Source organism: Podarcis muralis, chromosome 2 (genome assembly GCF_964188315.1).
Source record: "Podarcis muralis chromosome 2, rPodMur119.hap1.1, whole genome shotgun sequence".
In the NCBI taxonomy this organism is placed as follows: Eukaryota; Metazoa; Chordata; class Lepidosauria; order Squamata; family Lacertidae; genus Podarcis; species Podarcis muralis.
The window spans coordinates 111,712,817-111,740,545 of NC_135656.1; the positions used below are offsets into that span (position 1 = coordinate 111,712,817).

A 27,729-nucleotide genomic window follows, 5' to 3' on the forward strand; every position below is an offset into this window, starting at 1 on the left:
CTCCTGCTGTATTCCCAGCAGCCACACTGGAGGTAAGATAGCCATTATCACTAGCAGCCACTGATATCATTATTCTCTGTGAATTTGTCTAATCTTACCAAGCTGCACCACTCTGACACTTTCTTTACAATTCGTTGCCCCAGCCCTCTTTCCTCACTGTTCAATGTTGCGCTTTACTACTCATTGATTCTGTTCGAAGGGGCTTATTCCCAGGTAAATGTGTGTAAGATTGCAGCCTCCAGCATCTTTTAATTGAACTATTAATGTTTTAATTTATTAACTGTCCTTCACCTTAAGGTCTCAGGGCAGGTTACAACGATTAAAGCCCTAAACAACCTCAGCCCGGTATACCTGAAGGGGGGTCTCCATCCCCTTCGTTCAACCTGGACACTGAAGTCCAGTGCCAAGGGCCTTCTGGCGGTTCCCTCACTGCGAGAAGTGAGGTTACAGGGAAGCAGGCAGAGGGCCTTCTCGGTAGTGGCGCCCGCCCTGTGGAACACCCATCAGATGTCAAGGAAATAAACAAGTACCTGACTTTTAGAAAATATCTAAAGGCAGCCCTGTTTAGGGAAGTTTTTAATGTTTGATGTTTTATCGTGTTTTTAGTATTATGTTGGGAGCTGTGCAGAGTGGCTGGGGAAACCCAGCCAGATGGGCAGGGTATAAATAATAAATTATTATTATTATTATTATTATTATTATTATTATTATTATTATTATTATTATTATTAAAATACAACATTAAAAGTGGTTTAAAACAACTTTGTCACACCTCCGGTGACAAAGGCCAGAGGAAAGAGGTGTGTGTTCATCATTAGCTGAAAGCTAGAGTGAAGGAAAGGCATGCCACAACTTAGGGGCTGCCACAGAGAAGGCCTTCCCCTGGGCCACAGCCACCCTGAGTTGAGCGTAGCAGAACTACCAAGAGGGCCCCCTTTGACAATATGAACACTGGCAGGGTTCGTAGGGAAGGAGGCTCTCAGAAAACCTCACCATTGTCTTTTCCGAAAACCAAGCAATGCCTTTAGACTCCCTTAGTGGACTTGCCTTTGAGATGCGGCACCTTTCAAATATGTAATACATTTGTTAAGCTGTGGACCAGAGTCTACTTCCTCAGATGTGTAGATGTTATCCTGAGTTGTCAGATGTATTATAATTATATGAATAGGCCTAGAGAGAGAAAATGTGAGCAGTGAAGTCAGAGGGATATGAAAGGCAGACTCTGAAAATTGCGTAGAAGTAAATAATGGAAACTATATGCCTAGCAGTGTTGACAACACAGGGCCACAGGTTCCCCATCCCTGACAGAAATGTCAGAACCGTTTTTCAGCCCCCTGTCATCTCTCCCCTTAGATCCCATTCTGCAAATCTGGAACCAACACCACGGGTTTGTTTTGCACTGGGAAAAGGTGGCCTTTAGTTTCTCAACGTTGCTATCTCTTCGACGCCGTGTGGACCCAAACAGTGAGCTGTTCTCGTGCCTGAATCTTGCCTTGAATCAACTGAGCCTAGAGCCCCATGCATAAGAAACAACGCCCGGCTTACCATTGCTGCTGACCGCAAGCTGTTAGAGTGGATTTTTGGGAAGGGTGACTCTGAGATCACCGTCTTCTGCATCCAAGGCAAAGCCCAATATCATGTCTTTGTGGCCACATGGGAGCAGTACCTCGCCTGCGTCTGCTCCCAACCCCAGCCCCTGAGCCTGGGGCGTCTTCTTACCACCCGTAGCAAGCTGCGTTGCTGGAGTTCATCTAAGAAGGCCCCATCCTTGGCTTGCTTTGACAAAGCAGTGGAGTGTTTTGCTATGGAGCCTAGCTCCATCAAGGATGATGCCCAGATGCTGGTGGCATGTGGTGGATGGGCAGTGGAATTTATCTCTGGCCAAAGTCTCAGTGAGATCTGTGTCTTCTCAAAGGATGGCGTGGCTGACTATAACATCAGTGAGAAGAGTGAGACGTTGTTCCTAGAGCGTCTCCAAGCAGGGATTGTCCAGCTGAACTCGGAGAACTTAAGGAAGGCAAGGGATGTGATGGAGTCAGCAGGGGGCAAGAAGTGTTTTGGCGTAGCCTTGTCCAAGTTACAGCAGGAGCCCTGGTGTGTCCAGAACAATGCCAAGATGGTGGTTATTATGGGCAGCGAAGAAAGGATCGTGTTGAGCTCTGGGAAAGGAGAGAACCAGATTGCGGTGACCATTTCTGAAAAAGGGATCTGCTATGAAGTGTCTACACAGGGGTGGTGGGAGCTGGTAGCCAGGATGCTTAAAAAGATTCACTGAAGCCTGCCCTGTGGAACACCCACCAGATGTCAAGGAAATACAACAACTACAGTGGTACCTCGGGTTACATACGCTTCAGGTTACAGACTCTGCTAACCCAGAAATAGTGCTTCAGGTTAAGAACTTTGCTTCAGGATGAGAACAGAAATCGTGCTCCGGCGGCGTGGCGGCAGCAGGAGGCCCCATTAGCTAAAGTGGTGCTTCAGGTTAAGAACAGTTTCAGGTTAAGAACGGACCTCCGGAACGAATTAAGTACTTAACCCGAGGTACCACTGTACAGTGTACGCTCGGGTTGCGAACGTGATCCATGCAGGATGCACGTTCGCAACCCGCAGCGGCGCGTTTGTGCATGTGTGGGTCGCGATTTAGCGCTTCTGTGCGTGTGCGACCCCCGAAACCCGGAAGTAACCCATTCCTGTACTTCCAGGTTTCAAAAAAACGCAACCTGAAGCCTCTGTAACCCGAGGTATGACTGTATCTGACTTTTAGAAGACATCTGAAGGCAGCCCTTTTTAGGGAAGTTTTTTAAAAAAGTTTTTTTAAAAAATGAATTTTATTAGTATTTTCCACACAACAACAACAACACGAAAGCTATCAAAAAATAACAATACACAACACACAAAAATCAACATTCTAAAACTAAAAACAAAAAACAAAAAAACCCAAACAAATCCATATCTTACAAGTTAATATTATAAACACTAAAACTTTAGGGAAGTTTTTAATGTTTGGTGTTTTAGTGTGTTTTAGTGTTCTGTTGGGAGCCGCCCAGTGGCTGGGGAAACCCAACCAGATGGGTGGGGTATAAATAATAAAATTTTTATTATTAATTTTGTCTCCCAAAACAGATGCCTACAACAGAAATATTACTACTACTAATACTAATGATAAATAATAAATAATAGATAAATGATAAATAATAGAGGTAAATATGAGGATTTATGTAACACTTTTCAGTCTTCAAAGCGCTACAATTATCACACTAGCCCTTCCAGCAGCCTTCGCCTGTCTGACACACGCCAGATGTTTTGAACTACAACTCCCAGCCCCGGGCTGCCTCACATAAACTGGAAAGTAGAGGAGACGACTCTATAGTACAGTCAGAAACCTAGCAACAAACTATGGGACTGTTCCGGAGGGCTAATTACTTTCTGGTCCTCGCGGTTTCCTAGCCGGACTCCAATAGGCTGAGCACCAAGTACTGGCACACGCGCGCGGGCCACTTCGCTTTGGGCGGCTTCCTGAAGCCACATCCGCCCTCATCGGTGCGTGCCCTTTCTGCCTCCCCTTCCGCCATGGATCAACGCAGACCGGGAATTCCTTCGTGCGCGAAACCTTGCAGTTGTCGGAAGGGTGTTTAGGTAATTATGATGGGGGTGCGGGTCTCGCGTGAAGACAGGTTTCTGGGGGGAAATCACGGAATGGTAGGGTTGGAAAGGGATCCCCTAGGGTCATCTAGTCCAACCCTCGGAAAACAGGACTCTCAGCTAGATCATGGCCATCCAACCTCTGCTTAAAAACCCTCAAGGAAAGGACAGTGAGGTGGGGAGAGGGGCAGTTGCCAAATTTCCTGATTGTGGGCTTCTCCCCATGGGGACATTTTGCTGGCCGCCGTAAGGGCATGACGACGCAGGAATAGATGGGCCTGATCCTGCAGGGCTCTTAAAGGTAAAGGGACCCCTGACCATTAGGTCCAGTTGTGACCGACTCTGGGGTTGCGGCGCTCATCTCGCTTTATTGGCCGAGGGAGCCAGCGTACAGCTTCCGGGTCATGTGGCCAGCATGACTAAGCCGCTTCCGGCGAACCAGAGCAGCGCACGGAAACGCCGTTTACCTTCCCGCTGGAGTGGTACCTATTTATCTACTTGCACTTTGACGTGCTTTCGAACTGCTAGGTTGGCAGGAGCAGGGACCGAGCAATGGGAGCTCACCCCGTTATGGGGATTCGAACCGCCGACCTTCTGATTGGCAAGCCCTAGGCTCTGTGGTTTAACCCACAGTGCCACCCACGTCCCTGCTGCGCTCTTATTCAGCTGTAAAAAGATCCCCCACCACCAATGGGTAATGTTTGTCTCTCTGTAAGGCACCCGGCTTTCCCAAAGGAGTGGAAGATTTCTGGATGCCAACAGGTAAGGCGTTGCAGAGATGTGAAGTGCCTACAGAAAAACTATTTCTCTTCCCTAACACTGTGTGTGTGTGTGTGTGTGTGTGTGTGTGTGTGTGTGTGTTTGTGAGTGAGTGTGCATTAGGTAATAGTGTGCATTAGATAGATAGTATCAGGTGTCAAGCACAAGGATAATGAACCAGGTCTTTGTTATAAAACCCAACGGTGGGGCACACGCCCCACAGGAGGGCAATTTGATTTTTTTGGGGGGAGGGATTTGAGAATGAGTTATTAACAGTGAATTTGTTTGCATTTTGCATTTCTTATGGTTCTAGGGGCCTCATATGCAGTATATAAATATATATTGTGACATACATTCATTTTTCATTTCATTTTTTTTATTTGTATACCGTCTTTCTAATTTACAATACTCAAGGCAGTTTAGAAGCTGAAAAAACAAAAAATGTACAACTTAGAACAATCTAATGCAATACAAAAATGTGGTAATAAAACAAGACTTTAAAATAAGCAACCTACATCAAAAAGTAACATTCAACAATTATTAGAACAGTACAAAATAATATCAACATATAAAAGTTAAACAGAAATCCACTCAACAGTTACAATAAATAATTTCTAAATTTCTAAAATTCTAATACACAAGCAATGTGGATGCCATGTTCTTTGGAAGCTTGTTTGGACCAATTAATGGCCTTTTTGGCTTCCTCAACATGTGTAGGAGGTTTTTTTTTAATAATAAGAATTATATGTTACCGGGGGGGGGGGGCGAGTATCAAGATTTTAGAGACGCTTAGGTGGGGAATGGCCAAAATAAGGTTGGGAACCACTGGTATGAAACATACAGCTAAGCTGAGCAAAGCAGAGATGGAGATGTGTGGTCAGGGGGAGGGCGCTGGGTACTGATCCTGCATCTCCCCCCACAGCGTCAAGCCCTTTCCACCACATGCCCGCTCCCATGGCGTCAAGGTACCAGCGTCGCCTGTGGCGCTACGTCGAGTCCAGCCGCCGCCGCAAGCTGCGCAGGCTCCTGCAGCACCACGGGGAAGCCTTGGACCTGGGCGAGGCGGCCGGGCGCAAGCTCCGAACGCCCCTTCACCGGTGCTGCGCCCGACAGGACCACAAAACCGCCATCCTCTTGCTGAAGCATGGAGCAGACCCCTCCGTTCCGGACCGGCGTGGGGACACAGCTCTGCATGTGGCTGCCCGACAGGTGGCCCGTAAGGGAGGCACAGGTGAGGCACGGCCTTCGAGTAGCCCCTTGGTCAGCTTATGGACACGCTAAGTCCTTTGCCCATGGGGCTTTGTGGTTGTCTGCTGTGGGTGGAGGAGATAGAATATGGAAGGATGGAGGTGGAAGGGATTTGTATGGTTTTCCAGGCCAACTCCCTGACAGGGCAGGAAATCTTCTGCCACAGCATCCCTGATTGGTTGGATAATAGCGTCCCTGATAGGTAGGACTACGGCATCCTTGGCAGACTGTAAAATATTAATCAGCCCTATAAAACTTATAACACTTAAAAGATAAAGGTAAAGGGACCCCTGACCATTAGGTCCAGTCGTGACCGACTCTGGGGTTGCGGTGCTCATCTTGCTTTATTGGCCGAGGGAGCTGGCGTACAGTCACGTGGCCAGCATGACGAAGCCGCTTCTGGCGAACCAGAGCAGCGCACGGAAACGCCCTTTACCTTCCCGCCAGAGCGGTACCTATTTATCTACTTGCACTTTGATGTGCTTTCGAACTGGTGGGTTGGCAGGAGCAGGGACTGAGCAACGGGAGCTCACCCTGTCGCCGGGATTCAAACTGCCGACCTTCTGATCAGCAAGTCCTAGGCTCTGTGGTTTAACCCACAGCGCCACCCGCGTCCCTTTTATAACACTTCAGAACGGTTTAAGACACACACACACACAAAATAAACAGCACCCACACAAGTTAAAACCTTGCTGTGAGGATAAAGTGGGGAGGAGAACCGTGTACTCCACCTTGAACTATTTGTGGAAAGGTGGACTATAAAATTTATGTATTTATGTATTTATCTGTATATACATGGGTGAAGCCAAAGGGGGGTGGGCAGGGAGAGGCAGCTGCCCCCCAATCAATAAAAATACATAGCTAACTAAGGTCCCCCCCCCCCCCCGCAAAAGGCCTGCCCCCCCACAAAAATCCTGGCTACACCTATGTACAGTGGTACCTCTGGAAAGCGAATGGGATCCGTTCCAGAGCCCCGGTCGCATCCTGAAGCGAACGCAACCCGCGTCTGTGCATGCGTAGGTCTCTGCTTCCGCGCATGCACGTGACGTCACTTTGAGCGCATGCGCGAGCGGCGAAACCTGGAAATAACGCGCTCCGTTACTTCTGGGTCGCTGCAGAGCGCAACCCGAAAGCACTCAACCTGAAGCAACTTCACCCCGAGGTATGACTATACAGCGGTACCTCGGGTTACATACGCTTCAGGTTACATACGCTTCAGGTTACAGACTCCACTAACCCAGAAATATTACCTCGGGTTAAGAACTTTGCTTCAGGATGAGAACAGAAATGTGTGGCGACGCAGCAGCGGGAGGCCCCATTAGCTAAAGTGGTGCTTCAAGTTAAGAACAGTTTCAGGTTAAGAACGGACCTCCGGAACAAATTAAGTACTTAACCCGAGGTACCACTGTATATATAAAAAGGGCTGGATTTCCTGTCAGCAGCACATATTGTAGCCATTAGAGGGCACTGGAGAGAGAGTTTGCCTGATGCTGTTAGGTTGGTTGCCATTCATTAATCTTTTTCGTTCTTCCCCTTCCCCCAGTCTACGAAGACCTGTTTTCGCCCTTGCGAAACCGTTGCCCCTCTGCAATGAGCATCAGGAACAGAGATGGGAAGACGCCAGGAGAACTCCTGAGGGAAGAGGAAGAGAAATGGGTCCGTGGGGGAAGGGTAAGGTTGGGTTTCAGGTTCTTGCTGACCAGACTGGATGCTGATACCTTCCGTAACCTTTTTTTGCAGTGCTCTCAGGAGGCGTCTGAGGAAGACAAGGCAGAGGGGGACGCAGAGAGGGAGTGGCGCAGCAAACTCCTCGGCGAATGGGAGGACGAGTATCAGGAGATGGGCTGGCAATACGAAGGTGAATCTCAGCCTCGCAGAGTCAAAGGTTCTGTGAGAGCCAGTGTAGTGGTTAGAACGTTGAACTAGGCCCCGGGAGACCTGGGTTCAAATCCACCGCCCCTCAGCTTAACCTACCCTGCAGAGCTGCTCTAAGGATAAAATGGGTCGGGGGAGAGCCATATGCCTCTTTCAGCAGCTTGCAGGACAGGTGGGATATAGATTTTATTTATTATTATTATTATTTGCACTGTGTTTGGCCTGCATATTTTTTAGTCCCAGAGCAAAGTAATAAAAATAAACACAGGCCTGAACAAAAATTCATCATCATCATCATCATAAACTTTATTGCACTAGCCAAAGGCCATGGCATCATTCACAAAGGAAACAAAAAGAAAAACAACAATAACCATAAAAACCATTAATAATAATAATAATAATAATAATAATAATAATAATAGTAATTTATTTTATTTATTCCCCCACCCTCCCCGGCCAGAGCTGGGCTCAGGGCAGCTAACACCAGTAAAATTACAGTAAAAACATAATAGGGGAAAAACCAATTTAAAATACAGCTTAAAATGCAATTTAAAATGCAGCCTCATTTTAAAAGTAGCCCATAGATCAAAACCATAAGGGGAGGGAAACATAAGGGTCAGACTGAGTCCAAACCAAAGGCCAGGCAGAACAGCTCTGTCTTGCAGGCCCTACCCACAAGCACAATTTAAATGCCGTAGAATATTAATCAGCTTCAGCCAAAGTTGTGTTATGGTATCTTCTGATCACTTCCACAAGGCACAGGTCAAATCTGTGTCCAGGGCAGCTGTTTACCAGCTCCATCTGGTACGTAGGCTGAGACCCTATCTGCCTGCAGACTGTCTCACCAGAGTGGTACATGCTCTGGTTATCTCCCGCTTGGACTACTGCAATGCGCTCTATGTGGGGCTACCTTTGAAGGTGACTCGGAAACTACAACTAATCCAGAATGCGGCAGCTAGACTGGTGACTGGGGGCGGCCGCCGAGACCATATAACACCGGTCTTGAAGGACCTACATTGGCTCCCAGTACGTTTCCGAGCACAATTCAAAGTGTTGGTGCTGACCTTTAAAGCCCTAAACGGCCTCGGTCCAGTATACCTGAAGGAGCGTCTCCACCCCCATCATTCTGCCCGGACGCTGAGGTCCAACGCCGAGGGCCTTCTGGCGGTTCCCTCATTGTGAGAAGCAAAGCTACAGGGAACCAGGCAGAGGGCCTTCTCAGTAGTGGCGCCCGCCCTGTGGAACGCCCTTCCAGCAGATGTCAAAGCGATAAACAACTACCTGACATTCAGAAGACATCTTAAGGCAGCCCTGTTCAGGGAAGTTTTTAACGTGTGATATTTTACTGTATTTGTGGTTTTTATGGAAGCCGCCCAGAGTGGCTGGGGAGGCCCAGCCAGATGGGCGGGGTATAAATAATAAATTATTATTATTATTATATTATTATTATAATTGCCATTTTGTCTGAGAATTGTCATCCCAGAAATTTAAATAAGTTCTCTTCCTCCTCCTTGGTTCACAAAGCTGTTATGGGGAATCCGATGGTGTGTCTGGCCAACTGCCGTCCGAGTGCCATGTTCAGCTGGGTGTATAACGGGTGAGACGATCCTTTAAGTTGTATTCTCAAATTCCTTTTCCCTTTTCGCCCTTCCCAGAGGATTTCTACACTGCTGGCCCAGACACGGAAACCTACGAGGACTGGGCCGACCGCATCGCTCGCGAATACAGGCAGAGGCGCAGCCGGGACAACGAATGCCTTCGCCAGAGGCCTAAAGTGGAAGCGCAGAAGCCTCTGCCTAGGTTGGGGAGCCTCCGTGAGGAAGAACACCTTCTCTACGAAAAGAGGGCCCGAGCCAAGGAAAGGGAACTGAGGGAAGCCAAGAAGCTGCGCTACGAGGAAGGCTGCAGCCAGGTCTTCTCCGCTGACGGTTCGCGCCTTTTGAGATACGTGGACATTCCCTGGCCGTGCCCGGCTGGGACACCAGAGGAGATGGCCGCCGTGGCGCTCCACGGCATGGAGCCCTCCGACAAAGCGGCTTACCGGCGCTTCCTGCGGCGCCAGCAGGCCCTCTGGCACCCGGACAAGTTTGCCCAACGCTGCGGCGCGCGCTTGGCAGAACAGGATCGCCGCCGGATATTGGACACTGTCACGGCGCTGTCCCAAGCCTTCAACCGGCTAGCAGAAGCTTGCAAATAACTTTCTCTCTCTCTCCTTGGCTGTCTGTGAATAAAGGTGTGGGTTTTTTTGCCTTTTTCAAGAGGACGGAATCGTGCTGGATTGTGTTGCAGGCAGAAAGGGCTTCTTACCTTTTTTGCCCACCCCGCTCAAGATGTAAAATGAAGTGGTTTCTCTGCGAGCCTCTTGGGGGTCTTTCCAGAAAAGCACAGCGATACCGTATTTTTCACTCTATAAGACGCACCTTTTCCCCTCCAAAAATTAAGGGGAAATGTGTGTGCGTCTTACGGAGCAAATGCAGGCTCCATGGCTTCGCGTTGCTTTTGCTGAAGCCAGGAGAGCAAGAGGGATCGGTGCACACCGATCCCTCTTGCTCTCCTGGCTTCGCTTCGCTGGAGAGGCGCTGCGCAGCTCTCCTTACACAGCGCCCCTTCAGCAAAGCGGGAGGAGAAATGGAAGGGGCTCCATTTCTCTTGCCGCTTCGCTGAAGGAGCGCTGCACAGAGAGGGGGAGAATTTTTTTCCTTGTTCTCCCTCTCTAAAACTAGGTGCGTCTTATGGTCCGGTGCGTCCTATAGAGCGAAAAATATGGTAAGTGGCTTTGTCAGGCCTTTTCTTTCTTGAAAGCAACCCCCTTTGGAGACCAAAGCTAGTTAAGAATTTAAGATTTTGTTTCAACCAGCCTTTGCCTGCTTGGCACCCTCTGGATGTTTTGGAGTTGTAGTCCAGAACATCTGGAGGGCGCAAGGTTGACAAAGGCTGGTTTTCAATACATTTTCATGCCCTCTTTGTTCCTTTGCAGGGTTAATAATGTCAGTTTATGGATTTGTCATAGCAAATACAACCCTACAAACAAACAAAAATATGTTGAAAGCAGCCAAAACAACAGTACAGACACACACAAGTGTGTGTTCTGCTTGTGTGCGGCGCTGGGATATTATTCTAATTCAGACCCAGAAATGGCAGGAGAGCTAGGGAGTCCTTGTGACTCGTGAGGAAACCCTTCCCAAAGCCCGAATAGAATGTCAGTGAGGGCGGCGGAAGCCCCTAAGAGACCGGAGGCACAGCGGGGCCTTGTTTATGCTGCTCATCCTCTCCAGAGCTTCAATTCTAGTTATTGATATTCTAGGACACAGTATTTTGGGATGCGGGTGGCGCTGTGGGTTAAACCACAGAGCCCAGGACTTGCTGATTAGGAGGTCGGTGGTTCGAATCCCCGCGACGGGGTGAGCTCCCGTTGCTCGGTCCCTGCTCCTGCCAACCTAGCAGTTCAAAAGCACGTCAAAGTGCAAGTAGATAAATAGGTACCGCTCTGGCGGGAATGTAAACGGCATTTCCATTTGCCAGAAGCGGCTTAGTCATGCTGGCCACATGACCTGGAAGTTGTACTCCAGCTCCCTCGGCCAATAAAGGGAGATGAGCGCCGCAACCCCAGAGTCGGCCACGACTGGACCTAATGGTCAGGGGTCCCTTTACCTATTTTGGGTATGGATTGCAGAGAGAGAGAACAGTAGAGAAGGTGTTTAAAGGGGATTTAGAGGGCGCTCCCCACTTTACGAGATTTCACGTGGACCCAGAACATAATCCCCCGCATAACTAGGGAGTTGCCTTTATCACACTCACAGCTGTACCAGTCCCCACTGCATTTCCGTCCCAAAATGCTCACATTAGTGTTTAAAGCCCTAAGTGACTCGGGGCCCCAAATATATGAAAGGCTGCCTCCATCCATACAGACCATCTCAAGATAAGCAGAGGAGGGCCTCTTGGTAGTTTCGTCGCCTGCAGGACTTCAGGGTGGGTGGGTGGCCCAGGACAGGGCCTTCTCTGTGGCAGCCCCCAAGCAGTGGCATTCCCTTCCCACAGAGGTGTGTCCAGCACCTTCATTACGCAGCGTTCATTGCATGCTGGAAGACATATTTCCCTCCTGCCTTTGATAGCTAAGAGGCTAGGGTTGCCGTACATCTGGATTTTCCCAGAAATAAAGGTAAAAAGGTAAAGGACCCCCGGACGTTTAAGTCCAGTCAAAGGCGACTATGGGGTTGTGGCGCTCATCTCGCTTTCAGGCCAAGGGAACCGGTGTTTGTCCACAGACAGCTTTCTGGGCCATGCGGCCAGCAGGACTAAACCGTTACTGGAGCACAAAGGACCGTGACAAGTGCCAGAGCGCTTGGAAACGCCGCTTACCTTCCCACCGCAGTGGTACCTATTTATCTCCTTGCACTGGCGTGCTTTTGAACTGCTAGGTGCTTTTTGAACTGCTAGGAGCTGGGACAGAACAACGAAAGCTCACCCCGTCGCGGGGATTTGAACCGTCAACCTTCCAATCAGCAACCCCAAGAGGTTTAGGCCACAGCGCCACCCGCATCCCTTTTCCTGGAAATAGACTGGATTTGGTCATCTGAAACAGTATCCAGGCGGAAAATTGCTGAAATGTCCCAGAAAATCTGAGCTTATGGCAACCCGTGTCGGCAGCCTCGAATCTGGCGAAATTCATTAAAAATAGATTTTACAAAAACAGTTCAACAACTATGCCAAAAAAGGTGTCTGGATCTTCAGTTTTTTGATATCGGCAACCCTGTAAGAGGCATATTTTTATTTTTTTAATATTAATTTTTGTTATTTTTCCAAATTTTAACAAACCCATCCAAATTATTTAAATTTAATACGTTTTCCACCCAGAAAATAATTAGGTTTCCCACTCCCGTTACAAACATATGTTCGTTACATTCCTGATGTTACCGCTTCATTCTTCTTTAATCATATTTTTAGAACCCACTCTAGTCTTTTGACCGTAATTAACTTATGGTCTGTGTGTGTGGTTTGGGAGCTGCACGGTCAGGGGAAAAACAATGCTGTCCAGGGTTGTAAAGACTGCGGAGAGAATAATTGGGTGCACTCTTCCCACCTTGGATCAAATCTATGCTTCCAGGTGTCATAAGAAAGCTGCAGAGATAGTGCAGGATAGTGCGCACCCCAGAAATGATCTTTTTCAGCTTCTGCCTTCTGGAAGAAGGTACAGTGGTACCTCGGGTTACAGACGCTTCAGGTTGCAGACTCCGCTAACCCAGAAATAGTACCTCGAGTTAAGACCTTTGCTTCAGGATGAGAAAAGAAATTGTGCTTCGGCGGTGCAACGGCAGCAGGAGGCCCCATTAGCTAATGTGGTGCTTCAGGCTAAGAACAGTTTCAGGTTAAGAACAGACCTCCAGAACAAATTAAGTTCTTAACCCAAGGTACCACTGTACAGGGTTGTAAAGACTAGGACTAGCCGCCTGAGAAACAGTTTCTATCCAAATGCGATTTTGGTTTTAAACACAGTGTAAGGTAGTCTCTGTGGGAGTATGTTGTATTTAATTATGGGGTATCAGAGTTTTTAGGGGGGTAACCAGGCTGGGATAGCAGGCTTGTTGGTTTTTGAACGTCTGATGTAGATTTTTTCAATTTCATTGTTCTGTATGGGACAATGACAATAAAGATACAGTGGTACCTTAATTCGTTCCGGAGGTCCGTTCTTAACCTGAAACTGTTCTTAACCTGAGGTACCACTTTAGCTAATGGGGCCTCCTGCTGCCGCCGTGCCGCTGGAGCACGATTTCTGTTCTCATCCTGAAGCAAAGTTCTTAACCCGTGGTAATATTTCTGGGTTAGCAGAGTCTGTAACCTGAAGCGTATGTAACCTGAAGCGTATGTAACCCGAGGTACCACTGTAATAGTAATGTGCAGCTTGACGTCTTTCAGATAAAGAAAAGAGTACTTCCCCCAGCCCTTGAATTTCAGAGCTGGGAGAGCATCTCATCAGCAAAGTTTCCATAGCCGAAAAGCCCTCTCCCCAGTTTCTGATGGGGGTGCCTGGGAAAGATACTAATCTGAATAACTGGGCAGACTCATGGGGGAGAATCAGTCCTTTGGAGACATGAGTCATTTAGTCTAGCATCCTGTTCCCACATGGGCCAACGAGACGCCTGTGGCATCCGAGTTCAAGAGCACCCTCCCTTCCTGTGGCTTCCAGAAGATACCAAGCTCTTAAGCAGCAGAGAGCAGGGATTATTATTATTATTATTATTATTATTATTATTATTATTATTATTTATACCCCGCCCTCCCCAGCCAGAGCTCAGGGCGGCTAACATCAATAAAATTTCAGTACAAACATAATAAGAAAAAAAAAAATTAAAATACAGGTTAAAATGCAATTTAAAATGCAGCCTCATTTTAAAAGTCAAAACCATAAGGGGAGGGAAACATAAGGGTCAGTGAGGACTTGCTGAAGAAATGTTGAAACAGGGATGCAGAAAGGGGAGGTATGGGGAAGTCGGAGAAGTAAGATTTAAGAAAAGAAGGTTTTGAAATTATACGTGTTTATGTGTCTGTTTGTTTGTGTATTGTGTATTGTATTGTCTTTATTATGTGTTGGAAAATCAATAAAAATATTATATATATATAAAAAAAGGAAACATAAGGGTCAGACTGAGTCCAAACCAAAGGCCAGGCGGAACAGCTCTGTCTTGCAGGCCCTGCGGAAAGATGTCAAGTCCCGCAGGGCCCTGGTCTCTTGTGACAGAGCGTTCCACCAAGTCGGGGCCAGTACTGAAAAGGCCCTGGCCCTAGTTGAGACCAACCTAACCACCTTGTGACTTGGGACCTCCAGAATGTTGTCTTTTGTGGACCTTAAGGTCCTCCGCGGGGCATACTAGGAGAGGCGGGATGGGGAATTTGTACGCTGCCAGACGTTGTCGGACTACAGTTCCCATCACTTTCAACCATCGGTTGTGCTGGCGGGAGGCCAGAGTTCAGCCTCATCTGACTTGTGACTGGCTTCCTCATCGCTGCAGAAGTGTAGCACCAGTAAGTCACGCTACTGCTCAGGCTGCTTTGGAAGAAATGACTGCAGGAAAAACCCCGGTTCTCAAAATTCTCCACCATGTGCAGATCGTCGCTTTTAAAAAGTGGAAGGCTCTGCCTCCGGCCACCTGCAGCCTAAGACGGCTTCAACAGTACCGCAGCAAAATGTTGCAACACGGAGCGCTGTTCGTAAAGTAGCCCAGATTTTCCCATTCCATCCCCTACCCATTCCATTTATTAGTTGGTTCTCCCCCCCCCCCCAAAGAAAAACACACGTCCCATGCCTACTGAGCACACTCTGTTCTCTTTGGTCTGTTTTGGATTTTCTCTCTCCCCATAGGGTTTCCCCCTAAATATTTGTTGTACTTTTGGAAACCTTGGGGTTTCCCTCGCTACCTAGTCTACATGAACGGTGCCATTTTTACTACATTAGCTGAAGTGCAAAAATAATTTTGCCTCGTTTCTGAACCTTTTCAGACTCTACGGTATCTTTTTGTAAAAAATAAAAATCATTTTTACATGATTTTACAATACAGAATTAGAAAGAATTTTATATATATATATATATATATATATATGCTTTCGTAGATTTTCACGGGTACAGGAATGCAGGTTTTGGTGTCCTCGGGTGTCTTCCCGTGTAAAAGTTGGGGTGTCTAGGCGACGTTTCGACGAGGTCTCACTCGTCATCTTACTGGAACAAGAAGCCGAAAACACCAGCCTGAAGATGACGAGTGAGACCTCGTCGAAACGTCGCCTAGACACCCCAACTTTTACACGGGAAGACACCCGAGGACACCAAAACCTGCATATATATATATATATATCTCCATATCCATATACAGAGATTCCTCCACATCTCAGAACTCCCCCCAACCTCCTCCCTGGAGTCCCATTTTAAACATTTAAAACTGCATCTTCTTCCAGCTTTTAACTATTGTATCAATCCATATTTTCCATGATAATTGGGAAATGAGTACGACAAGGCTGTATATTGTCTCCCTGCTTATTTAACTTATATGCAGAATTCATCATGCAAAAGGCTGGACTGGATGAATCCCAAACCGGAATTAAGATTGTCGGAAGAAATATCAACAACCTCAGATATGCAGATGACACAACCTTGATGGCAGAAAGTGAGGAGGAATTAAATAACCTTTTAATGAGGGTGAAAGAGGAGAGCACAAAATATGGTCTGAAGATCAACATCAAAAAAACAAAGATCATGGCCACTGGGCCCATCACCTCCTGGCAAATAGAAGGGGAAGAAATGGAGGCAGTGAGAGATTTTACTTTCTTGGGCTCCATGATCACTGCAGATGGTGACAGCAGTCACGAAATTAAAAGACGCCTGCTCCTTGGGAGAAAGGCGATGGCAAACCTAGACAGCATCTTAAAGAGCAGAGACATCACTTTGGCAACAAAGGTCCGTATAGTAAAAGCTATGGTTTTCCCAGTAATGTATGGAAGTGAGAGCTGGAAGTGAGATGTATGGAAGTGAGAAAGAAGGCTGATCGCCGAAGAATTGATGCTTTTGAATTCTGGTGCTGGAGGAGACTCTTGAGAGTCCCATGGACTGCAAGAAGATCAAACCTCTCCATTCTGAAGGAAATCAGCCCTGAGTGCTCACTGGAAGGACAGATCCTGAAGCTGAGGCTCCAATACTTTGGCCACCTCATGAGAAGAGAAGACTCCCTGGAAAAGACCCTGATGTTGGGAAAGATGGAGGGCACAAGGAGAAGGGGACGACAGAGGATGAGATGGTTGGACAGTGTTCTCAAAGCTACCAGCATGAGTTTGACCAAACCGTGGGAGGAAGTGGAAGACAGGAGTGCCTGGCATGCTCTGATCCATGGCAATATACGTATGCTATATGGTAATTTATGGACCTAATAGGTATCTAAAGCCATTTGCACATGTTGCCATGCAACCAGTCCATGCAGAATATATATACAGAAATGATATATACAGTGATATTTTCGCGAACAGGCTAGCAGGCGGGGCCCATTACTTACATCATAGGAGCCTACACAACACAAAACACTGTTGCTGAATGTAGGTTTTATTTGTTTTATATTTTGGAAATGTACATCCAGGTTTTTTTTCCTTTAATTTTTTTGGGGTCCCCCAAGAGAGTGGGGCCCTAAGCAATAGCTTGTTTAGCTTATACGTAAATCCAGCACTGCTTCCAGCTTTTGGAGACCCAAACCCGGGACGTGCGTCATCTGGGACACGCTCCTAGGCAAGTCACGTTGCTTGCACCTCGCTCTCACTTTGAGGAAAGCCCCGAAAAAAGCACTTTTTAATTTTTTTTAGGGGCTAGAGTGTAGCTTGAGATTGCGGAACCCAAAATGGCCGCCATGATCTCTGATTACAAAATGGGATGCACTTGGCAGTTATGGAGCAGGAGTTCAATGAATGGATGCTCCGCAGGGAACACCTGTGCAATGCAGGATGGAGACCAAACAGCTCTTGTTTGTTCTCTGAGATCTGGTTTCCAAAGTAAGGAAGCACCTGTCTCCAGCTCAGCGCCCCAGGAAGACAGGATGTTTCTGTGCCTATGCCTCAATTTGAAAGTCAAATCTTCTTTCCTTTCCTTTCGCATAATCTTGTGGACAAAGCTGTTGCCTCAGGTGGAATCCTGACCAAAACTAGGTCCTTCTCTTCATCATTCAGACACACCTAGGCTTTAAGTCTCCCAAGCAAGGACATAATTTCCCAGAAGTTGACTTTTGCAGCCTAGCACCTCGGCACTTTTTGGGCGCTTGGAACCTGCCTGGGTTTGAAGAAACCCCTTTTGCATCGCTATGAAGCTTTTCATGTCAGCTGTCCTTCTAGGAGGTAAGTGAAGTTTATCCCACTCAAAGTATTTGCAACGAAGAGGCCCAGAATTGATTCTGAACTAAATCTATTTGTCTGCCTCTTTATTTTATAAAATAAAATTTTAAAAAAACAGACATAGGGGAATTAATGCATTAATAGTGTCATCCTGTGCATGTTTACTCAGAAGTAAGTTCCACTGAAAGGCTTCTGCACCTTTCGTAGTTGTGTAGAAAAGAGGATTTTAGGAGGCATTGTTCGCATGCCAATTCCTTTAAATGGGACTTACTCCTAAGTAAGTAGTAGGGGTGCCTCAACTGCCACCTGGAACCAGCCGTTAAAGCAGGCAGCCTCTAGAGGAGAGCTGGGGAGTTGGGCCCAATCCATTAGCACTGACACTCCACTGAGTCATAGAATCATAGAATCATAGAGTTGGAATAGACCACAAGGGCCATCGAGTCCAACCCCCTGCCAAGCAGGAAACACCACCAGAGCACTCCTGACATATGGTTGTCAAGCCTCTGCTTAAAGACCTCCAAAGAAGGAGACTCCACCACACTCCTTGGCAGCAAATTCCACTGTCGAACAGCTCTTACTGTCAGGAAGTTCTTCCTAATGTTTAGGTGGAATCTTCTTTCTTGTAGTTTGGATCCATTGCTCCGTGTCCGCTTCTCTGGAGCAGCAGAAAACAACCTTTCTCCCTCCTCTATGTGACATCCTTTTATATATTTGAACATGGCTATCATATCACCCCTTAGCCTCCTCTTCTCCAGGCTAAACATGCCCAGCTCCCTTAGCCGTTCCTCATAAGGCATCGTTTCCAAGCCTTTTACCATTTTGGTTGCCCTCCTCTGGACACGTTCCAGTTTGTCAGTGTCCTTCTTGAACTGTGGTGCCCAGAACTGGGTTAGGGGCACTTACTCACCAGTACCAGAACTGGGTTAGGGGCACTTGGGACTTACTCCCAAGTAAGTAGTAGGGATGCCTCAACTGCCACCTGGAACCAGCCGTTAAAGCAGGCAGCCTCTAGAGGAGAGCTGGGGAGTTGGGCCCAATCCACTAGCACTGACACTCCACTGAGTCTTCTCACACACAACTGCCACCTCGCAGCAACCATTAGCGGCTTGCCTCAGGAGGAGCGGTGGGAAGCAGACCATTCCATCAGCTTTGGTCCCAAGACCAGTTCCATCACTCTGCTCCTGTCCCTGAACTGTTTCCATGATACAGTGGTACCTCAGGTTAAGTACTTAATTCGTTCCGGAGGTCCGTTCTTAACCTGAAACCGTTCTTAACCTGAAGCACCACTTTAGCTAATGGGGCCTCCTGCTGCTGCCGCGCCGCCGGAGCACAATTTCTGTTCTCATCCTGAAGCAAAGTTCTTAACCCGAAGTACTATTTCTGGGTTAGGAGAGTCTGTAACCTGAAGCGTCTGTAGCCTGAAGCGTCTGTAACCTGAAGCATCTATAACCCGAAGTACCACTGTAGAACTGAGCATAATACGACTGACCATTCGACTTTTAAGAATTTATGCCCGGCTTCACTTTTTGTCGTCTTCCCTCCGTGCCCGTGTTTCCTTTTGTGCCGTGTCCTTTAGGATTCTAAGCCTGTGGGCAGGCACTGCCCTGTTTCAACGGGTTGTATGTAAACCACTCTGGGATCTTTTTGGCAGGCTGAAAAGTGGGTTACAGTGGTAACTTGGGTTACATATGCTTGAGGTTACATACACTTCGAGGTTACAGACTCCGCAAACCCAGGGGTTCTGACCTTGGAGTCAGTCACTGACGCTCAGCCTAACCTACCTCACAGGGTTGTTGTGAGGATTTTTTTTAAAAAATTCCAGCGCTTACTGTCCAAAGCGCCTCAGAACAACGGCAGCTTTTTCTTAAAAAATCATTTTTATTAAGTTTTCCATTTTAACAATCTAAATCACATTAAGTATTCCAAATTATACATATACATATCAATTAATCCAAATATTCTGCCAAATTATTAATTTTTGGGGGGGACTTCCCATGCTTCAAGTTCTGGTCATCTCATATCTCTAGTGCTTTGATAGTCATTTCTAATAGTTCCTTTAAATCTTCCTGTTGTTTTCAGAACAACGGCAGCTTAATGTGATAAATCATTACGATTTCCAGTCATGAAATCTGGACAGAGTAAGTCAGGGTTCGGACCCATAGAACTGTGGGGTTGGCAAGGACCCCATGTCTAGTCCAACCCCCTTTCGATACCGGATATATTTTGTTAAGTTTTGGGTGAACATATCAGACGACACAGCGAATCTTCAAACAGCTCTTATTTATTCACAGGCCAGAACTAAACTGAAGGGTTCAGCCGGCCTGCTTATATAGAGCTCCACTACAACGCAACTGTAACACTTTCTGTAACTATCCAATCACTGAACGTCACTTTCAATCCCTTATTTGCATATGTGGACCTGAATGAAAACTATCTACAGTATCCCCCTGCAGGCCCAGAGTGAGAACTTCAGTACATAACATATTTGGGTGCCTTTTCTCTTTGTTCTTTCTCTACACAGTCGCCATGGCATCGCTCCTGTCCTCAGACCGCGAATACTTCCTCATCCAGGACCCGCAAACCATGCTCGGAGCCCATTGCTACTGCCTTCGACAGGGCACCCGGCTGGCAGGTTTCCGGGATGACAGGGATATGGAGCAGGCTGCCTCCCTCTGCCCCAATTGCTCGTTCTGGATCGGGCTGTACCGCCAGGGCCTCTCCTGGGTCTGGCTTAATGGCGACCCCTATAAGTTTACGCAGTGGAGCCCAGCGTCCAGGACTTCGGAGAGCTGTGCGGTTATGAACGAGAGCCTGTGGTATCAAGAGAAATGCCTACAGAAGCATCCCTTTGTGTGCTGCAAAGGTGAGTGGCGAGTGGCAACGCAAAAATAAGAGGCGAAAAACACAAAAACGCATAATAAGAACAAGAACTAAACAATACACCTCCACACCTGAGCATCATATTACCTCCCTCTTGTGTCTCAGTACAGGGGTACCTCAGGTTACATACGCTTCAGGTTACATACGCTTCAGGTTACAGACTCCGCTAACCCAGAAATAGTGCTTCAGGTTAAGAACTTTGCTTCAGGATGAGAACAGAATTTGTGCTCCTGAGACGCGGCAGCAGGAGGAGGCCCCATTAGCTAAAGTGGTGCTTCAGGTTAAGAACAGTTTCAAGTTAAGAACAGACCTCCGGAACGAATTAAATACTTAACCTGAGGTACCACTGTACCCCTGTTTTGGCTACGTTACTCGAAAAGCTCAGCTCCTAAATCCACACCACACGTTCAAAGAACGTTCGACACGCATTTAAAGCACACGACCCTCCCATTCAGAATACAGTGGTACCTCGGGTTTAAGAACTTAATTCGTTCTGGAGGTCCGTTCTTAACCTGAAACTGTTCTTAACCTGAGGTACCACTTCAGCTAATGGGGCCTCCCGCTGCTGCCACGCAATTTCTGTTCTCATCCTGAAGCAAAGTTCTTAACCCGAGGTACTATTTCTGGGTTAGTGGAGTCTGTAACCTGAAGCGTCTGTAACCTGAGGTACCACTGTAATGGCAGCTGTAATTTGTTTAAGGGTGCTGGGAGTCCTGAGAGGGGGGAAATTATAGTTCCTAGTAATAAGAGAAGCAAAGTGTGGATAAAGAATCACTTCGAAAAAGGGTCTCCTATATTCTGCCTTTCAGGTCCTACAGGTGCTCTTCCTTTTCTTCTCCAACTCCTGCTAAACTGCCGCTCCATACCTGACCAGAAGGACGGGTTGACTCCTGCCCCGAAGTCGACCATCGCTGGTAGGTATCCCAAACCTCCGGGGACCTCCATCTTTTTGGGGGGGGGGTTGGGTCCTGCAAGCGTATTGCTGGTGGCAGAAACGGCTGGGGAGCCGCACATCCCAGCACCTGCTTCCGTTGGCTGTAGTAGGAGACTTTTCCCCAAGCCTGATTTCAGCAAGTGGTGGAGGGGATGGGGAACAGGACCCTGAAGGTGCCAGGGAAAGATTTGTGGGCGCAGGGGCACTCAGGTTTGTGAAAACCTGGTAATTCCTCTGTTTGCCTCTAGGGGGAGCAATTGAGCATTAGGTTATTATTATTATTATTATTCTAACAGAATCTCATAGAATCATTGAGTTGGAAAGGACCCTGAGGATCATCTAGTCCAACACCCCTTCAATGTCCCTTAGGGGGATTAACCATATGTGCCGGAAGCTGCCTAGAGTGGCTGGGGAAACCCAGTCAGAGGAGTGGGGTGCTGTTGTTGTTGTTGTTGTTAACCAACTGAGCTATCCACTTCCTATTGTTACTCTACAACGCTTAATTGATGTCTGCTTTTAACTATTTCATGGTTTTATTGCTGCAAGCTACTTTGATGCATTTATGTTTGATGATATAGCAGTGTAGAAATATTTTTATAAAGCAAACAAACAAATGTTATTTCAAGAAAAGCAGATTTCTATCCAGCCCCTCATTGCTATTTGTTTGCCTCTTGGTTGTGTTGTTCCATATTGCCCAGTCCTCTACTATATTAGGAAGCTGACTTAAACCAAGTCAGACCACTGGAAGACCGCATCCAAGGATCTCATCTCCTGAATTATCCTCTGAAGTGGCTTAGGCCGAGAGTACACAGCCGTCCAAAGGCCACATAATGCATTTTGCGGTTGGAATTCGAACCCGTGTCTCCCTGATTCTGATTTGGATCCATTTACCACAACCACATAAGCCATGGATAAGCAAATTAAGGCCTGGGGCCCAATGCGGCCCAATCGCCTTCTAAATCTGGCCCACGGACGGTCTGGGAATCAGTGTGTTTTTACATGATTAGAATGTGTCCTTTTATTTAAAATGCATCTCTGGGTTATTTTAGGGGCCTGCCTGGTGTTTTCACATGAGTAGAATGTGTGCTTTTGTTTAAAATGCTTCTCTGGGTTATTTGTGAGGCATAGGAATGCGTTCATTTTTTCCTTCAAAACATAGTCCGGCCCCCCACAAGGTCTGAGGGACAGTGGACCGGCCCCCTGCTGAAAAAGTTTGCTGACCCCTGGCATAAGCTCTCATTGCCAGCTCCTGCATCAGACTGAAATGTTCACCCTGTGATTTAAGAAGGGACATATCTATCAGCAACGGTCAGAATCAGAGCTGCGTACCAGATTGCCACACACCTAGGTATCAATGGAATCTTAGAAAATCTCAGATTGCAGGCCGGTGAAACATCCTCAGTTTCAACACTGAGGGAAACGGTATCTGCGCCTCATAGGGCTTCCTGGAGTGAGGTGGGCACAAGTAGGAAGCCATATCCCTTACTCCAGGGATGGCGAACCTGCAGCCTGGCAGATATTGTTGGATCCCAACTCCCACCATCCCTGTCACAAGTTAGGGATGATGGGAGTTGTAGTCCAACAACATGGGAAGGTTCTTAGGTTTCCCACCCTTGATGTATACAAAGAGCAAGAAACATGGTTGACAGTATTAATATTGTGGCTCAGGGTGCTTCCGCATTATGGGCGGTATTCAACTGCTCTGTCCCTTCGGCGCTACGATTTCTGCTTGCCCAACAGGAATTTCCCCCCCTTCTTCACCCCTTGCACCCTTCCCGAATCTGCTCCACGGGGTTGTGGGAAACAGCCAGAACAGATTTAGGGGGGTCACACGGGGAGAACAGGGAGAGAACATCTTGCTGTGCGAGAATAATCATGAGAGACTTAGCATCAAGCCTAGATTACAGCCTTGGTTTCTTGCGGTCAGTGGATTATCCCCTGAACGCCAGGAGCCAAACAAATTCTGCAAAACCGGTCGATGCAAATCCAGCTCCTTTGCATAATTTACACAGGTCCCAGGATGTGGCTTTCTAAAGTCAAGAATTCAACTCGACTTCCCCCACAACGCAAATACTCACAAAGCTGTTTGTGTCTAAGTTACGACCCTATAATATTTTGGGGGTGGGTGGGGAGGAAGGTAGTGAATGGCGGTGGAGACTAATTCTTAAAATCTTTCCTCTTAGCGACTTCCCCTCCCACAGCAAGTGGTGCAGCTTCAGATTCCTGGATACCTGTGACAAGTAAACGGTTCTCAGCCGGATCCAGCGATGGTGAGTTTTTTCCAGACAGCCTGGAGGAGTGAAGAAGGGAAATGGAAAAGAGTGATGTTATAAGAAAAAAAGGTAAAGGACTGGTCATGTTGTGCGGATGCCTGATGATCGTCTTCCAAAGCAACTACTCTATTCCGAACTTAAAAATGGAAAGCGTAATGCTGGTGGTCAACAAAAGAGGTTTAAAGACTGTCTCAAGGCAAATCTAAAAAAATGTAGTATAAACACTGACAACTGGGAAACACTGGCCTGCGAGCGCTCCAGTTGGAGAACAGCCTTTACCAAAGGTGTCATGGGCTTTGAAGACACTCAAACTCAGGACGCAAGGGAGAAACGTGCTAAGAGGAAGGCACACTTGGCAAATCCACACAGTGATCAACTCCCGCTTGGAAACAAATGTCCCCACTGTGGAAGGACGTGTGGATCCAGAATTGGCCGCCACAGTCACTTACGGACTCATTGTTAAAACTGTGTTTGTGGAAGACAATCTTACTCGGCTACGAGTGATCGCCAAAGAAGAAGATAAGAAAAAACTGCTCCTTTTCCCTTATGGGTTACCAAAGAGCCTGTACTGAGTCCTTATGTAGGTTCTCTATCGGTAGGAGAAAATAACAGAGGCCAGCCAGAGAATATTGAGAAAAGCAAAGCAGCTAGTAAGCTTGATCTTTATTAAAGCTATTGCAACAGGGTCCACCCCCACACACACACACGCAGGAGGGAGGAGGAGACCCAGAACATTGGTGTGCAAACTCTTATATAGACATTTGAAATTGTCTCCCCTGTAGCTCAAGACCACCCCCAATACATCATACATACATCACAGAAGGGGCGGTCTACAGCAGAAATATGAGTGTGTTGTTTTTCTCCTGTCTGCCAGGATACGTGATAATGGATCACTTATTGCATTACCTGGGCCATTTGGCCACTCTTTTGTGATGATAACTACTTAATTCCTGAGTCCAGGTCCCAGGCTCACCTTGTTCATACACAGACACACCCTTAAGACAGGCTTTGTGAAAAAAGAGACAATGGGGAGGCTTTTCCATTTCTTTCCTCCTTGCAGAGAAATATTTGAGGTCACTGGAAGAGTCAAAAGGACTGTTTTCCTGTACTATTTCCAGACATGTAGTTTACTTACATATTTATTTATTATGTATGTATGTATGTATGTATGTATGTATGTATGTATGTGTTTGCCTTGTACAGTTATGACCAATTATTTTATATATATAAGACCTTAAAATTCCTGTAACAGTGACAAAACACAACAGAGTAGAATGGGGAGAACCAGAGGCCTAGTTCTTGATATTTGGTTAAGGTCACATATTGCCTGCCTATCAGTAATCCAGATACAGTGGTACCTCGATTTAAGAACTTAATTTGTTCTGGAGATCCGATCTTAACCTGAAACTGTTCTTAACCTGAGGTACCACTTTAGCTAATGGGGCCTCCCGCTGCCGCTACGCCGCTACCACACAAGTTCTGTTCTCATCCTAAGGTAAAGTTCTTAACCCAAGGTACTATTTCTGGGTTAGCGGAGTCTGTAACCTGAAGCGTCTGTAGCCTGTGGTACCACTGTACAGTCCTGGAACTGAAGAAGGCTCAAGAGTCCTACTTGCCAGTAATACCATATGCTTCCCTTTGGGCATCTGGTTGGCCACTGTGAAAACAGGGTTCTGGACCAAATGGGCTCCTCTTAATCCCAGATAGCTGTGCAGCCTAAACTCTGGGCTCAGTCTCCCAGTTCCAGCTTTTCACGAGGAAATTGTAGAACTCCAGATGCAGCCGGACTACAAGTCCCATCACCTCCAACCATCGTGCCTGATGGCTGGGGCTGAGTCCAAATGCAAAATAATTGGGTATCTTGTCTCCTTAGGGTACGACCCTGCAACTACTGATGGAAACGAGCTCCCTTTTCCCACTGCAGTTCAGGATCTCTCCTCAACCCAACACAGGCCTGAGCAAGAGACCAGAAACACGGAGCTGGCAACTTTCTCCGCTTCCGATTTAACAAAAGGTACATCCTGGACTCGGGTGGCGCTGTGGGTTAAACCACAGAGCCTAGGACTTGCCGATGAGAATGTCAGCGGTTCGAATCCCCATGACGGGGTGAGCTCCCATTGCTCAGTCCCTGCTCCTGCCAACCTAGCAGTTCAAAAGCACGCCAGTGCAAGTAGATAAATAGGTACCGCTCTGGCGGGAAGGTAAAGGGCGTTTCCGTGCGCTGCTCTGGTTTCGCCAGAAGCGGCTTAGTCATGCTGGCCACATGACCCGGAAGCCGCACGCTGGCTCCCTCGGCCAATAAAGCGAAATAAGTGCCGCAACCCCAGAGTTGTCCACGACTGGACCTAACGGTCAGGGGTCCCTTTACCTTTACCTTTTACATCCTGGAGACAGATCACTGTTTAGTTGCCTTTGGAAAGCTTTGTGGCAGGATGGGGGGGGGAGAGGGTTGTTTTTAGCCTGAAGCACCACTTTAGCTAATGGGGCCTCCCGCTGCCACCATGTGATTTCTGTTCTCATCCTGAGGTAAAGTTCTTAACCTGAGGTATTATTTCTGGGTTAGCGGAGTCTGTAACCTGAAGCGTATGTAGCCCAAGCTACCAATGTAAAGGGGTGGGGAAAGGGTGCCTCTATTACATGAGTAGGCAAACTAAGACCTTGGGGCCGGATCTGGCCCAATCGCCTTCTCAATCTGGCCCTCGGACGGTCCGGGAATCAGCGTGTTTTTACATGAGTAGAATGTTTCCTTTTATTTAAAATGCATCTCTGGGTTATTTGTGGGGCCTGCCTGGTGTTTGTACACGAGTAGAATGTGTGCTTTGATTTAAAATGCATCTCTGGGTTATTTGTGGGGCACTGGAATTTGTCCATTTTTATTTTTATTTTCAAAATATAGTCCGGCCCCCCACAAGGTCTGAGGGACAGTGGACCGGCCCCCTGCTGAAAAAGTTTGCTGACCCGTGCTCTAATACCTCTTCTCTCTTTCTGTTTGCTGTTAGAGGGACCCCTGAAGGATCAGAGCCCTGTCGTCATTCAGGAAAACCGCACCTGGTTCGAAGCTCTGTCTGCCTGCCACGCCAGAGGCCAGATACTGGCCGGGAGGGTCGTGCTCCAGCCGGGTCTGAAGGCTTGGCTGGGGCTGCACCGCCACGGGCTGTGGGGCTACTGGGTTTGGGCCAATGGGAGCGCCGTGGAGGAGCCTCAGAGCTGGCGGGAAGGGGAACCGAGCGATCCCCTATGGGGAAACTGTGGGGCAGGGACAGGCACGGAGGAAGGAGTCCTGTGGGAAGACGAGTGTTGTGAGCAGGAGTTGTACTATGTGTGTGAATAGCACTCCGAAGGCCAAACGATGCATGGCGTGACAGCAGGGATAGCTCAGCCGGTGGAGACACTCAATCTCAAGGTCGTGGGTTTGAGCCCCATGTTGGGCAAAAGATTCTTGCATTGGACTAGATGGCCCTTGGCGTCCCTTTCGACTGTGTTTATTTGTGTTGATTGATGGATTGAGCCCATCGCTTCCCATTAAAAGGGTTTCATTGTAAAGACATCGACAGTAGACAAAATAAACGTGTTAAAAAAACCCCACCCCCGATTCCTTGTATGAAGACAAGTGCATGTAAAAATCTCCCCAAAGTAATACATGTATAAAAATATTAAAAGCATTATCGCATGTGTCAGGGGCTCAGGAGCAGAGGCGCAGGGGAGAGAGGAAATGGAGAGCGAAGGGGAAGAATCTGAGGGCAGCGGAGGGCAGAATGACAGTGACCCGAGAGATTCCATGAGCCTCTCCAGCGAATCAGAAGATTCCCAGAAGGGGGCGCCGATGGCCAGGGCAAGGGGGGTCCCAGGGGGGACACACCAGAAGCAAGGGGCCAGCGGGGACTCCCAAAGCAGTAGCTGGAAATCAGGACCAGCTTCCCCACCAGAGCGTAGTGGGGGGGAAGAGCCCAAGCGGTCAGAGTCAGCGTCTCCTCCGGCAAGCAGGGAGGAGGAGTCAGACCCAGCTAGCATCCCCGAAGAGGGAAGCAGCGACAGGAGCAGTATAACGATCAGAAGGAAGGTGGCAGGCTGGGCGCGCGCGCCAAGTTCAAATGTACAGGCGCGCGGGACAGCAGAAAACCCGGATTGGGAACCAGGTCCTAAAGCTCGCCGGAGGGAGGGGGAAGACTCAGGGGACTCAGCGTCAGAAGAGTCTAGGAAGGGCAGGACCTCGGCGGACAAGCGGACCCAGAGGAGGAGGGAGCAGAGGAAGAGGTGGAGCAA

The 27,729-nt window shown here is 47.7% G+C and overlaps 2 protein-coding genes across 3 annotated transcripts; both read left to right on the top strand.

The window, feature by feature from the left end:
• Positions 1–3,527: 3,527 nt before the first annotated feature.
• Positions 3,528–9,785, top strand: NFKBIL1 (NFKB inhibitor like 1). 2 transcript variants are annotated; one of them, XM_077922570.1, is made up of 5 exons: positions 3,528–3,636; positions 5,324–5,632; positions 7,193–7,305; positions 7,390–7,507; positions 9,180–9,785. In XM_077922570.1, exons 2-5 carry the CDS (start codon positions 5,344–5,346, stop codon positions 9,719–9,721), a joined length of 1,062 nt encoding a protein of 353 aa, XP_077778696.1. In that variant the 5' UTR covers positions 3,528–3,636; positions 5,324–5,343; the 3' UTR covers positions 9,722–9,785. The 2 variants fall into 2 exon arrangements, with proteins under 2 accessions (XP_077778696.1, XP_077778695.1); XM_077922569.1 differs by lacking the exon at positions 3,528–3,636 and adding an exon at positions 4,238–4,404.
• Positions 9,786–16,886: 7,101 nt separating this feature from the next.
• On the top strand, positions 16,887–27,093 carry LOC114592053 (macrophage mannose receptor 1-like). Its single transcript, XM_028719885.2, has 6 exons — positions 16,887–17,382; positions 19,901–20,242; positions 21,069–21,173; positions 23,377–23,463; positions 25,340–25,480; positions 26,466–27,093. Exons 1-6 carry the CDS (start codon positions 17,349–17,351, stop codon positions 26,795–26,797), a joined length of 1,041 nt encoding a protein of 346 aa, XP_028575718.2. The 5' UTR covers positions 16,887–17,348; the 3' UTR covers positions 26,798–27,093.
• The last annotated feature ends 636 nt before the right edge of the window (positions 27,094–27,729 follow it).

What these genes read in the sequence shown, in the direction of transcription:
- NFKBIL1 (XM_077922569.1), top strand. An exon ending in GGGAAGAGGAAGAGAAATGG is followed by an intron (nt 7,306 to 7,389) that starts GTCCGTGGGGGA and finishes CTTTTTTTGCAG; the next exon opens with TGCTCTCAGGAGGCGTCTGA. An exon ending in GATGGGCTGGCAATACGAAG is followed by an intron (nt 7,508 to 9,179) that starts GTGAATCTCAGC and finishes CGCCCTTCCCAG; the next exon opens with AGGATTTCTACACTGCTGGC.
- LOC114592053 (XM_028719885.2), top strand. Translation starts at nt 17,349, where the DNA reads ATGAAGCTTTTCATGTCAGCTGTCCTTCTAGGAG. An exon ending in CCCGAAGTCGACCATCGCTG is followed by an intron (nt 21,174 to 23,376) that starts GTAGGTATCCCA and finishes CTTTCCTCTTAG; the next exon opens with CGACTTCCCCTCCCACAGCA. An exon ending in CTCAGCCGGATCCAGCGATG is followed by an intron (nt 23,464 to 25,339) that starts GTGAGTTTTTTC and finishes TTGTCTCCTTAG; the next exon opens with GGTACGACCCTGCAACTACT.